Consider the following 13,779-nt stretch of genomic DNA (forward strand, 5'->3'; position numbering starts at 1 on the left):
TGCAGCCAACGATGACGTAAGGCCTCTCTGCCTGGTTGTACACCTTCTCCAGGAAGTCAACGTGGCCGATGTCTAGGGGAGGAGCCCGTTGTCAAGGCAACAACACCAACACCAATAACCACAACAACAACAACAACAACCACAACAGACCACATCAGAGGTCAGAGGTCAGGATACGGAAGAGGTCAAAGGCCCCGGCCACGTAGATGACGGTGTCCCCGGCCTGCGGCTCCTTCCCCGACGCAAACTGGATGATCTTCTGGGAGGTCTGGAGGAACTGGGACACGCCCGTCCACGGGCTGTGGCCCTTAGGCCCCTGGGGGCCACAGGGATGAGAGGGCCCACATCAGCCTTGTTCAGGGGTGATCACGTCATGCGGGGGTACTACTAGAATAGGGTCACGTTGTGTTAGAAACACCCCTTGTTATTCTCACTGTTCATTTCTGCAAAACCATTTTCAGCGTCTTTCAAAAAACGATCAGTTTTGTATCGTGTCGCGTTAAGGCCCGCCTCCCGAGTAGCCCTCGTCTGCTGTGATTGGTCAGCACGCCCACTCTGTTGCGATTGGTCGAAACGAGCCGTTTCCCGCCCTTATTGAGGGGCGTTCTCAGTGGGGGGGGGGGGTACGCCCCCTGGGGAGGACTGGGATTGTTCTAGCTTAGCAGACGTAAAACATTTAACATACGTCATAACGTCTACAGCACAGGGAAGAGTCTAAAGAGGACGCTATCACCCCTTTAACACTTGATTCCAGTTTGGAAGTGTCCTGTGATAAGAGGACCGGCGACGCCCCCTTGTGGATGTGATGATCCACTACAACAAACCTGTGAACACTGATCAGTAAGAAGCAACCCGACGCGTGCGTTGATATGATATAATGATATACTAACACACTGTATTCTCCTGCAGAATGCATTTCATACAGGATTACAGTCGCTTTGGCCCAAGTCATGGTATTCACCTTCCCGAAGTTGTCTGTGTGCTGCAGGTAGTCGGGGTTGTCCTGGAAACACAGATGAGAGATGAGAGATGAGAACCTTAGAGCACCTGTTCAGAGTTCACCTGGACTAGTCTGCATAGCGCCCCCCCCCCCCCACACACACCCCTCTTACACACTTATAGTACGTGGAACGTCCTGGCACTTTGTATGTGGTACTTAGTTATAGTACTTAGTTGTAACATCTTAGAGCCTAGCTGTCTCTGTTGTGTACGGGGAATGGGTTAACCTAGTGATGGTTAGTGTATACGGGGAATGGGTTAACCTAGTGATGGTTAGTGTATACGGGGAACGGGTTAACCTAGTGATGGTTAGTGTATACGGGGAACGGGTTAACCTAGTGATGGTTAGTGTATACGGGGAACGGGTTAACCTAGTGATGGTTAGTGTATACGGGGGACGGGTTAACCTAGTGATGGTTAGTGTATACGGGGAATGGGTTAACCTAGTGATGGTTAGTGTATACGGGGAATGGGTTAACCTAGTGATGGTTAGTGTATACGGGGAACGGGTTAACCTAGTGATGGTTAGTGTGTACGGGGAACGGGTTAACCTAGTGATGGTTAGTGTATACGGGGAATGGGTTAACCTAGTGATGGTTAGTGTGTACGGGGAACGGGTTAACCTAGTGATGGTTAGTGTCGGCGGGGGCCTCACCATGTTGCTGTGGTGGGTCTTGGTCATGAGCAGCATGCGGCCCACCAGGTCGGTGGTGGAGACCCCCTGCGTCCGCTTGCACTCCCTGTAGCGCTGCTCGCGCTTCACCTCGGCGTACGTGTCCTCGCCGTCCACCGTCAGCGTGATGTCGTCTGGAGACAACACAGCCTTGAAGCAGGGGCTCTCAGACGGGGGACCGGGCCCCTAGGGGCCCGTTGGAGTACTGCAGGGGCTACTCCCGTTATCACAACACGCGAGGCCTTACCGCCGTGCACGCAGAAGTCACAGTTGAACTTGTCGAGGGTCTGCAGCGTGGTGACGTAGGGCGCCCCCTCCACGATCTCGTCCACCCACTTGATGGCGCGCACCATCTTGTAGCGCTCCGCCTGCGTGAAGACCGGGGGGCCCTTGTGCCGCGAGATCTCGGCTGGGGGCCCACAGACAGAGAGGGGTCAACGGAGGGCATGGAAGGCATAAACCCCCCCACGCCCCTCTTACACACCCACTGTATGTTCACGTCCTGGACCTTAACAACAGTACAGTACGGTGTAGCGTCTTATCCTAGCGCTCTGTGTTGTGGACGGGGAACGGGTTAACCTAGTGATGGTTAGTGTGTACGGGGAACGGGTTAACCTAGTGATGGTTAGTGTGTACGGGGAACGGGTTAACCTAGTGATGGTTAGTGTGTATGGGGAACGGGTTAACCTAGTGATGGTTAGTGTGTACGGGGAATGGGTTAACCTAGTGATGGTTAGTGTATACGGGGAACGGGTTAACCTAGTGATGGTTAGTGTATACGGGGAATGGGTTAACCTAGTGATGGTTAGTGCTTGGCTCTTGGTTCTATGAACATCCTGACTGTACCCACAGAGATATATCGTTGTTTCTCTTTCTGCTGACTAATGGACTGACTGTGAGTCCCTTTGGGTAAAAGCGTCTGCTAAACGCTCTGAGTGTAAAGGTAAAAGAGAGATCCAACATCCCAGGAGAAGGCGGCGGTGCCCGGCCCGGGGGCCCTCGTACCGTCGGTGTGGACCCCCACCACCAGGTAGTCCCCCATGGCCTTGGCCTGCCGCAGCTGGTTGGAGTGTCCGTAGTGAACCATGTCGTAGCTGCGGACAGAAGACAGTGTCAGCTCACTGCACGTCTCTCTCCCCTCGCTCTCCTCCTCGCGTGAGGAGCCCCTGAGCAAACGTTTGTCACGTTTGTGCTCAGAGAAAGGTCCGGAAGACATCCCTGTTGTTATGAGGACAGGAGCTAGTTAACGTGTACACCCGCGTGGACAGAAGAGGCTGGATGACACAGTTGATAAACACATCAACCACACCCTGTAACTTTGTGAGCGAGCAGCTAACCCAGTTACTAAACAGTAGTAGCCTTCTTATCGGTCTTAAGCACTAATTAACCATTAAAGTGACTTAACTGCAGCATATTATCCTAAAGCAGTTCTCCCACCCCCTGCTGCTCCTCTGCAGCTGGTGTTGCTCCTATAGAGTAGGACCTCTTCACTGCACCATCACAGGGGCCCTATGGTCTGTCAGGGGCCCTATGGTCTGTCAGGGGCCCTATGGTCTGTCAGGGGCCCTATGGTCTGTCAGGGGCCCTATGGTCTGTCAGGGGCCCTATGGTCTGTCAGGGGCCCTATGATCTGTCAGGGGCCCTATGGTCTGTCAGGGGCCCTATGGTCTGTCAGGGGCCCTATGGTCTGTCAGGGGCCCTATGATCTGTCAGGGGCCCTATGGTCTGTCAGGGGCCCTATGATCTGTCAGGGGCCCTATGGTCTGTCAGGGGCCCTATGGTCTGTCAGGGGCCCTATGATCTGTCAGGGGCCCTATGGTCTGTCAGGGGCCCTATGGTCTGTCAGGGGCCCTATGGTCTGTCAGGGGCCCTATGATCTGTCAGCCCCAGATTTATATCCGGGGCTGACAGATCGCTGAGAGCTGGGCAGGTGAAGCCCTTGTGGTCTCTGAGGTATCCCTCTGGTAGATCTGAGGAGATCCCAAGCCAATGTGAGGCGGTCTCTGGAGTTTGGGCAAACCACGCACTGTCACTGAAACGTTCGTCTTTATTGCTTTTCTGATTCTACTTTACATAAACCATTCAACAGGCTGTTGATACATTAATTCACAGAATGCCATTTGCACTTCTAAAGTTACACACCACTCTTTGGAAAGTTGTCTATGATAAAGAAATACCAACCGGTAACCCTGTAACGTGTCTTGCTGCCCGGCGTGATCTTAAAGTCTAATTTCAGGAAGGCAGCGTGTTACGCAACAGGCCTCCTATGCGTGTGATTGGCTGACAGCGCAGCGCTGTAATAAACAACAGGCCTCATCGGCGTGTGATTGGCTGAGAGCGCAGCGGCGTAATAAACAACAGAGCAGAGGTCACCAGATCCCGACTTCATAGAAACACCCGAATTACTTCTGTGGAATAATAAATGTCAGTGTTATATTATAACCGTATTATAAAGGTTTGTAACCGGTCACATGATCGTCACATTAACTCACGTTACCACAGCACACCACAGCACACGTCTTGCCTGTATTCTGGTCGGTACTTAGTGAAACATTTATAATAAATATTAATAAACATTAATAAGCCTTAATAAACCCTGTGTCGGTACTGCGCATGTCACGGGCCAGGCTGAAACGCCAGAACGAAACCAGCTAGCTCTGAGCTAACAGTAGCATACAACCACAACAAGGTCCTCTCCCACCGGCGGGCTGGACCCCAGACCTGGTCCAGACCCCAGGACCCCCAGAGCCCCGGACCACAGTAGACCAGGGTGTTGGGGTCCAGACCCCAGCCCTACAGCAGACCAGTGTGTTCGGGTCAAGACCCCCTACAGTAGACCAGTGTGTTCGGGTCCAGACCCCAGCAGACCAGTGTGTTCGGGTCAAGACCCCCTACAGTAGACCAGTGTGTTCGGGTCCAGACCCCAGCCCTACAGCGGACCAGTGTGTTCGGGTCAAGACCCCCTACAGTAGACCAGTGTGTTCGGGTCCAGACCCCAGCCCTACAGCAGACCAGTGTGTTGGGGTCCAGACCCCAGCCCTACAGTAGACCAGTGTGTTGGGGTCCAGACCCCCTACAGTAGACCAGTGTGTTGGGGTCCAGACCCCAGCCCTACAGTAGACCAGTGTGTTGGGGTCCAGACCCCAGGCCTACAGCAGACCAGTGTGTTCGGGTCCAGACCCCCTACAGTAGACCAGTGTGTTGGGGTCCAGACCCCAGCCCTACAGCGGACCAGGGTGTTAGAGGTTCTCGTACCAGCCGTCGCACCACACCCTGACGACGCTCCTCTGCTCCGGGTCGGAGCCGGCCGGCGGACCGCCTCCCGCCGCGTGGTGCCCGTTCTTCATCATCGGTTCGCTGTGCGGGTCCAGACGGTTCCTCCGGTCGTTCTTATACGGTCAAACAATACCGGCTTCAGACGGACCCGATGTTATTATTCCAACTTCCCAATCGAACAGGTCGACTCCCGTCCGTCTAGCGGCTTACAGGATCCGGCTCAGCAGACCACGCCCCCAGCGCCCTGCGTCACCGCCAGACCCCGCCCCCCCCATCACCGGCGCTACGGCTCAGCAGACCACGCCCCCCAGCCAGTGTTGCCAGATTGGGCTAGATTTCCTGGCCCGAATCTGGCAACACTGCCAACCAGCACTGGCATAAGACCACACTACGATCCCATCACCCGATGTACACGGACCTACAGTTCACAGGCCACGCCCCCGAGCCCCAGGCCACGCCCACCGGACCAGATGACGTCATCGCCCGACTGGAGTCTCGTTGCGTGACCCGCCAACCGCCGCGGGATCACGTTACATGCTGGCTGCGCAAACAAGTGTGCGTGGGAATGAATGCAGAAAGAAAACAGCAATAATAAAGAGGTCCACTAGAGTCAAAAAATATATATATTTACAACAAAAAAAAAAGTTGTCCCCATATCTCTGTACTATTAATAGACCAGCAACACTGACCGCTCTGCCTGAAGTCATTCGGTTAACAGAGAAACGGAAGGAACGCTGCACGGCTATTTTAAATAAGACTGTCAAAATGTAAATACTAAATAAATAAATAAATAAATAAAACACAGCAGCCGACTAGTAGTGCTTCACCAAGGAGCTCAGAGGACAGTCCGTATCCATCAAGGCGTCGTTAGAGCCCAGAGGTTAACGTCATCACACTGGTGTAGAAACTGCGGGTGGAAACACAGCAATACTAAAAAAAACAGTACATCTGTTCAGATTTACTTGTCTTTCGGAGGTCTCTCAAAGCACCTCAAAACACCTGAATAAAAACAAAAAGGTTCAAACGTCTAACTGAAATTTAATCACAGGGTATAAAAACGTAAGGTAGTAGTAATGAGTGCAGAGCGTTAGACCGCCTTCCTCTTCTTCTTCCTCTTCCTCCCTTTGGAGAAGCCCCGCCCAAACCAGCCGCCCTGCACCGGCTGGCTGGGGGGGGGCGGCGTGGGGGGGGCGGGGCCCGGGGCGTCGGGGGCGGGGCCCTGGGCGCCGGGGGGCCGGTCCTCCTCCTGACCAGCAGGGGGCGCTATGAGGCAGCGGGTGTGGCTGAGCGCCTCGTCTGGCCGGAGGGGCGTGGCCTGCTGGAGGATGGGGTCGTCCGCCCTACGGACACACAGGGTGCATTGTGGGTAACTCCGTCCTTCCTCGAGACGCAACGAGCTGGACCCCCGTTAAGGACGTCCAGCTGAGTTAGTTTGTCGGAATTAACCGGTAAAAAAAAAAAAAAAAAACGGTTTCTCCGTAGGCTTCCCACTCCCGTGATGTCACTACTTCTGACATCACGACTCGACGGAGGCCTTCTGGGTCCACACTAATGTGCAATCTTAATAATAATCATATACCATTTAATAAAAAATTACTTAATATATGCAAACTAGATATTTACTAAATATGGCTCTTGGAACCGTATTAATGCAGACGCAAACATTCCCAAATAATAAACCCAAATAATAATAATCCCAAATAATAAACCATAATTAAGGAGTGGGATTCTAACGGAAGGAAGGCGGCTCTTCTTCTGTGGTGCTCTGACAGGAAGCCGGCTCTTCTTCTGTGGTGCTTACTTGTTGTACGGAGGAATCTGGAGGTCCAGCGCCTTCATCAGGAGCTCCATCACCTCGTCGCACCGCCCGTTGATCTTCAGCGTCGCCAAATCGTCTTTTGGCGTCCACTAACAACAACAGGGAGGTCATCACGGGCTTCAGCTCAGATACTGATACCAGTGATGCAGTCTCAGGTATCAGCGAGGACCAAGTCTATGTACCATCACGTGACTCGTTTACTGCGCAGAGAACATCAAACGCTGCCGTGTTACGCTGTTCGTTAACCGTCGGAGGAGGAAAGTCGGAATTGGGAAATCTCTGATTAATAATTATAGATGATAAATGGAGATGATCTAAAGGATTGTGGACAGCAAGTGAAGCGACTACACATGGCTGTCATGGTGAGAGAAGCCTTCAATGAGAACCAGTGCTGTCAGTCGTTACAACGCTAGACGCTGTATCGGTTTAAACTCGCTATCGGCAGAGACTCAAGTTCAGGAATCTGAATCTGAATCGAGAAGGAAAAAAATGGTATCGGAACATCTGTAGTTCTCTAGAGACCCTCTGGAAATAAAGGATCCAGTGACCAATCAGGACGGGCCTACGATGAAGAGGAGGGGCCTACGATGAAGAGGAGGGGCCTACCTGGAGGTTAACGATGAAGAGGCGGGGCCTGTTCTTGGCCGGGCGGTTCATGCTCCACAGACAGGCGTACTTCTTCAAAACCTGTCGGGATGAAGAGCAGAATGTCCTCACCGCTAGCACATCATGGTGATACGGTTTGGGTTTCCTCTGCTCTGGCTCGGCGGTGGAGGAACGAGCTCCCTGCCGACGTCAGGACCACAGAGTCCCTCAGCAGCTCCCACAAGAGACCCAACCCTCACCTGGTCGGATTCACCTGGACTCTGCATAACCTCCCCCTAACCCCCCCACACCACTCCTACACTTATTGTATGTTGTACGTCCTGGCACTTAAAAACAGTACTTAACATCGTGTAGCATCTTACCCTAGCTATCTCTGTTGTGTACGGGGAATGGGTTAACCTAGTGATGGTTAGTGTGTACGGGGAATGGGTTAACCTAGTGATGGTTAGTGTATACTGGGAATGGGTTAACCTAGTGATGGTTAGTGTATACGGGGAATGGGTTAACCTAGTGATGGTTAGTGTGTACGGGGAATGGGTTAACCTAGTGATGGTTAGTGTGTACGGGGAACGGGTTAACCTAGTGATGGTTAGTGTATACGGGGAACGGGTTAACCTAGTGATGGTTAGTGTGTACGGGGAACGGGTTAACCTAGTGATGGTTAGTGTATACGGGGAATGGGTTAACCTAGTGATGGTTAGTGTATACGGGGAATGGGTTAACCTAGTGATGGTTAGTGTGTACGGGGAATGGGTTAACCTAGTGATGGTTAGTGTATACGGGGAATGGGTTAACCTAGTGATGGTTAGTGTGTACGGGGAATGGGTTAACCTAGTGATGGTTAGTGTGTACGGGGAATGGGTTAACCTAGTGATGGTTAGTACTTGGTTCTATCTATATCTATACAGAGACACGGCTCCTAACGAGGCGTCTCTGAGGGCTCCTAACGAGGCGCGGGTCCGAGCGCTCGGCCTCGGGGCCTCACCTTGAGGCTGGAGCCGAGGCAGAGGATGAGGTCGGCGCTCGCGGCGGCGGCCGCCGCGCCGCTCCAGTTCAGCGGCTGCTCCAGCGTCCCTCGCTCCCCGAAGTGGACGATGGTGTCCTGGAGCCCCGCCCCGCAGCGGCCGCAGCGCCGCCCGGTGGCGTGGCGGCGCAGCGCCGTGCGCTCCGTCACGTCGAACACACGCACGTACTCCCGGGCCGGGCTGCACGACGCACACACCTGGGGGGCGGGACCACACAGGGCGGCGTCAGGGGGGGCGGGACCACACAGGGCGGCGTCAGGGGGGCGGGACCACACAGGGCGTCAGGGGGGCGGGACCACACAGGGCGTCAGGGGGGCGGGACCACACAGGGCGTCAGGGGGGCGGGACCACACAGGGCGTCAGGGGGGCGGGACCACACAGGGCGGCGTCAGGGGGGCGGGACCACACAGGGCGTCAGGGGGGCGGGACCACACAGGTCGGCGTCAGGGGGGCGGGACCACACAGGGTGTCAGGGGGGCGGGACCACACAGGGCGCGTCAGGGGGGCGGGACCACACAGGGCGTCAGGGGGGCGGGACCACACAGGGCGTCAGGGGGGCGGGACCACACAGGGCGTCAGGGGGGCGGGACCACACAGGGCGTCAGGGGGGCGGGACCACACAGGGCGTCAGGGGGGCGGGACAACACAGGCTTTCCTGATGTTTATTTGCCCTACAAATGTTTTTAGTCTTTCTGGGAACACAGTTGTTGTTGCCCTGCTTCTTATCGGCTTAACTCTGTGGTCGTGTTTGTATTGACTTTATGACCGGATCTGACACTCATTGCACAACCCCTGCTGCAGTGTAATCATGTAAACACCAACTCGGTGAGTCATCAATTCAACGTTATCTGTATCAGTGTCAGGTAAAGGGCTTAACGGACGCTGGCTTACAGCCTGAAGAACAACGAGAACAGCAGCAGACATTCACGACCATCTGCGCTTCTAATAGTTTATTTAAGGGGTTGTGTCACGCCACCAGGCGTGACTGTGATCAGCCGTTTGAATATCTGCCTTTTCCTCTGTTTTGGTGACGTCACAAGTGTCCACGTGTCCGTCACGTGTCCACGTGTCCGTCACATGTCCACCTAGACGTGTGCTGGATAGACAGTCTTCCAGCCTACCCAGTGGACTGTGGCAAAGGTTACCACAGCCCCTTTAAGGTCCATTAGTGCCCCCCCGCCTCTATGAACATGATGACACCACCCCTTTAAGGTCCACTAGCCCCGCCTCTATGAACATGACACCACCCCTTTAAGGTCCACTAGCCCCACCTCTATGAACATGATGACACCACCCCTTTAAGGTCCACTAGCCCCACCTCTATGAACATGATGACACCACCCCTTTAAGGTCCACTAGCCCTGCCTCTATGAACATGATGACACCACCCCTTTAAGGTCCACTAGCCCCGCCTCTATGAACATGATGACACCACCCCTTTAAGGTCCACTAGCCCCACCTCTATGAACATGATGACACCACCCCTTTAAGGTCCACTAGCCCCGCCTCTATGAACATGATGACACCCCTTTAAGGTCCACTAGCCCCACCTCTATGAACATGATGACACCCCTTTAAGGTCCACTAGCCCCACCTCTATGAACATGACACCACCCCTTTAAGGTCCACTAGCCCCACCTCTATGAACATGATGACACCACCCCTTTAAGGTCCACTAGCCCCACCTCTATGAACATGACACCACCCCTTTAAGGTCCACTAGCCCCACCTCTATGAACATGATGACACCACCCCTTTAAGGTCCACTAGCCCCGCCTCTATGAACATGATGACACCCCTTTAAGGTCCACTAGCCCCACCTCTATGAACATGATGACACCCCTTTAAGGTCCACTAGCCCCACCTCTATGAACATGACACCACCCCTTTAAGGTCCACTAGCCCCACCTCTATGAACATGATGACACCACCCCTTTAAGGTCCACTAGCCCCACCTCTATGAACATGACACCACCCCTTTAAGGTCCACTAGCCCCACCTCTATGAACATGATGACACCACCCCTTTAAGGTCCACTAGCCCCACCTCTATGAACATGACACCACCCCTTTAAGGTCCACTAGCCCCACCTCTATGAACATGATGACACCACCCCTTTAAGGTCCACTAGCCCCACCTCTATGAACATGACACCACCCCTTTAAGGTCCACTAGCCCCACCTCTATGAACATGTTGCCGTGCAGCTCCGACAGGGCGTGTCGGGGCAGGCCGCTCCGCAGGTGGAGCCCATCGCAGTTCTGAGACACAACGTGCTTCACCTGCAGCACAAACACACAAGACACACAATAACACTAACATACTGAGACACAACGTGCTTCACCTGCAGCACAAACACACAACACACACACAATAACACCAACATACTGAGACACAATGTGTTTCACCTGCAGCACAAACAACACACACACAATAACACTAACATACTGAGACACGTGTTTCACCTGCAGCACAAACACACAACACACACACAATAACACTAACATACTGAGACACAACGTGCTTCACCTGCAGCACAAACACACAACACACACACAATAACACTAACATACTGAGACACAATGTGTTTCACCTGCAGCACAAACACACAACACACACACAATAACACTAACATACTGAGACACAACGTGCTTCACCTGCAGCACAAACACACAACACACACACAATAACACCAACATACTGAGACACAATGTGTTTCACCTGCAGCACAAACACACAAACGCAATAAAAAAGGTGACTTTTTAATACATTGAACACATACTGTGTTGGTTTACTGTAACATACTGTGAAGCACTGGCACGGTTTTATTATACTGTATCATATCCTGTGTCTTCCACTGCTGCTGGAACAAAGGGATTTCCTCTCCAGGGGACTAATAAAGTTAATCTATCCATCTAAAATGTCATGAAGTCGATGTAAAGTCAGATATAGTTCATAATAAAACAGGATGAATTTTCACGTACCAGATTCTTCTGATGCAACGTTGTGATACACATGTGTGTGAGGGTGGGCGTGGCTCTCCCCAGGTCAGACGAGCTACAGCACAGAGTCGCATTAAAACAGACTGAACCCGGGATGAGTTCACCAGCTCAGGGGAAGCTTACATTTACATTAACCTAACATTTACATTAACCTTCAGGGCGGTCGGCAGATGCTTTTATCCCAAGCGACTCACAATAAGTACATTTTCTACAGTTGACACATATACATACACATATATACACACATACATATATATATATACATATATATATATACATACACATACATACATACATACACATACATACATACATACATACATATACATGCTATATGAGCCCCCATCTTGACTGTGGTCATATACCCTGCTGGCTTTTATTCTACCATAACAATTTATTTATTCTAACGTCCTTAAAATATATCATCACTGTTGATTAAAGTATAATATAAGTCAAGCAATTAATGTTAGGATAAGAAGCTACACAAGGCCAAGGACTATTTATAAGTGCCAGGACGTACAACACACAGTAAGTAGGAGAGGGGTGGGAGGGGGTGAGGGGGGGGGGGGGGGAGGTGACGCAGAGTCCAGGTGAGCTCTGAACAGGTGAGTCCACCTCACCTGACCGCCTGTCCTCTCTGCAGCTGCGTCCAGACCCCGTTGGGTCCTCTGTAGTCCGGGATCGACGCGGCCTGGAATCAGACAAACATCACATCCTCAGAGATCCACAGGACGGACGCGGGGTGGAGTCCAGCAGGTCCAGACAGACGGCCGCCCCCACCGTGCTGATGCCCGCCCCGGTGTAGACCACCAGGTGCTGCGCCCGGCGGACGGCCGCGGCCAGCTGCGACACCTTCGTCCTCAGCTCCTCCGCGCCGTCACACACCTTCGATAGGAGAAGAGGGAGAGGAACACGCTCACATTGGTCACGTGAAGGTACGGGCGGCGTGAGGCTCAGGAGGCAGAGCGGGTCGGCTGGTAACCGTGAGGTCGCTGGTCGGATCCCCGGCTCCTCCTCCTCCTAGCGGAGTGTGGAGGTGTCCCTGAGCGAGACACCGCCTCACCCTGACTGCTCCTGACCCGCTGGCTGTCGCCCTGCGTGGCTGCCTCCGCCGTCGGTGTGTGCATGAACGGGTGAATGTGTGCATGAACGGGTGAATGTGAGGCAGTATTGTAAAGCACTTTGAGAGGCCACTGGTTAGAAAGGCGCTGTAGATGTGCAGTCACTTTACCATATTAAATGTATGGAGACAAAAAAAAGTTTTTCAACAAATCAACTGTTGGTTCTCCAAAGTTAACGCGGTACGATGCGGAACATGGATCACTGTGATCATTGTGTTGACCAGGCGGGGGGACGAGGTGTTGGGGCTCACCTCCTCAGTCCTCCTCCTCTGCTCCCCGCTGCGGACCCTCCGCCCCCGGACCTGGTCCGCCGCGGCCGGGTGCCGCAGCAGCGTGCGGACCTCCTCCTCCGTGCGCTCCTCCTCCGCCTTCTTCAGGATCCTTGTGACCTGCGGTAGGACAACGCAGAGCTGAACCACTAGACTACTAGACCACTAGACCTCTGAACCAGGGATTCACAGGGACCCGGTCCGGTCCGGGTACCAACGGGTCCTACCGAAAGAGGCGTGAGCAGCCCACCACTAGGGTTCTTACGGAGCTAACCGGGCTAGTAATTACAGAGCTCTGCTCCGCGTTAGCGTTCTCACCGTCTTCAACACGTTCCTCTCGGTCTCCCGGTGCACGATCTTCGCCCGGTCCAGGGCCTTCCTCTCCGCCCGGGAGGACACGCCGGCTCCTGGCTCCGCTTCCATTTCTCCCCCAACAACATTCAAAAGAGATGTTCACACATGACGACAAACCGAGGAGAAGCGGAGCTCTGATATGGGCGCAGAACCACAGCGCCGCCTACCGGCACCTCCAGTAACGCCCCTCAGATAAATATAGTAACGCAAAACAGACGCACAGACACACACAGAAGCACAGAGCGACAGACACACAAAACCTTTAAATAATCGTTTATTAAAAACTTCCAAAAAATTATAAATATCATTTAAAAACATTGGCAATGCAAAAATATCAACAGGAACATGTTGCTAGGCTAACTTCTCATCTACGGTGAAAAAATACAAGTAGTGTTTCTAGTGCTTCTTCAGAGGCCTGTAGGGGGCAGGCTCTCAGCGTCTACTGGTCCTGGGGGCCCTCTGAGGCCTGGAGGTCCTGAGCTGCCCCGGCCTGCGTTGTGGTGTCGGCGGGCCCCTGGGGTGGGGCCCCTGGGCCCCTCTGACGCCAGGCCCCCGCGGCCGGTCTGGGGCCTTCTGCTGCATCCTGACACAAGAACGACAGAGTGAGGAGACCTGAACATACACTACAGAGGTTTCT

The 13,779-nt window shown here is 53.4% G+C and overlaps 2 protein-coding genes across 2 annotated transcripts; both read right to left on the reverse strand.

The window, feature by feature from the left end:
• Positions 1–10: 10 nt before the first annotated feature.
• Positions 11–5,162, reverse strand: LOC311377468 (ethanolamine-phosphate cytidylyltransferase-like; the record flags this gene model as incomplete). Its single annotated transcript, XM_084491354.1, has 7 exons — positions 4,928–5,162; positions 2,678–2,766; positions 1,920–2,081; positions 1,655–1,806; positions 962–1,003; positions 178–316; positions 11–72 (listed from the first exon to the last, which is right to left on the reverse strand). Coding segments are annotated over exons 1-7 (741 nt in total), but the record flags the coding sequence as incomplete, so codon positions are not given.
• Positions 5,163–6,035: 873 nt separating this feature from the next.
• LOC311377467 (NAD-dependent protein deacetylase sirtuin-7-like) lies at positions 6,036–13,229 on the reverse strand (the record flags this gene model as incomplete). The annotated part of the gene is made up of 10 exons (XM_084491353.1): positions 13,107–13,229; positions 12,771–12,908; positions 12,179–12,283; positions 12,019–12,089; positions 11,381–11,453; positions 10,580–10,678; positions 8,359–8,595; positions 7,374–7,454; positions 6,750–6,856; positions 6,036–6,288 (listed from the first exon to the last, which is right to left on the reverse strand). The coding sequence occupies exons 1-10, from the start codon at positions 13,209–13,211 to the stop codon at positions 6,036–6,038; spliced, it is 1,269 nt and encodes a 422-aa protein (XP_084347479.1). The 5' UTR covers positions 13,212–13,229.
• Between the last annotated feature and the right edge of the window lie 550 nt (positions 13,230–13,779).

The sequence above is a fragment of the Micromesistius poutassou genome, assembly GCF_964030765.1.
Source record: "Micromesistius poutassou genome assembly, contig: SCAFFOLD_5408, whole genome shotgun sequence".
Lineage (NCBI taxonomy): Eukaryota > Metazoa > Chordata > Actinopteri > Gadiformes > Gadidae > Micromesistius > Micromesistius poutassou.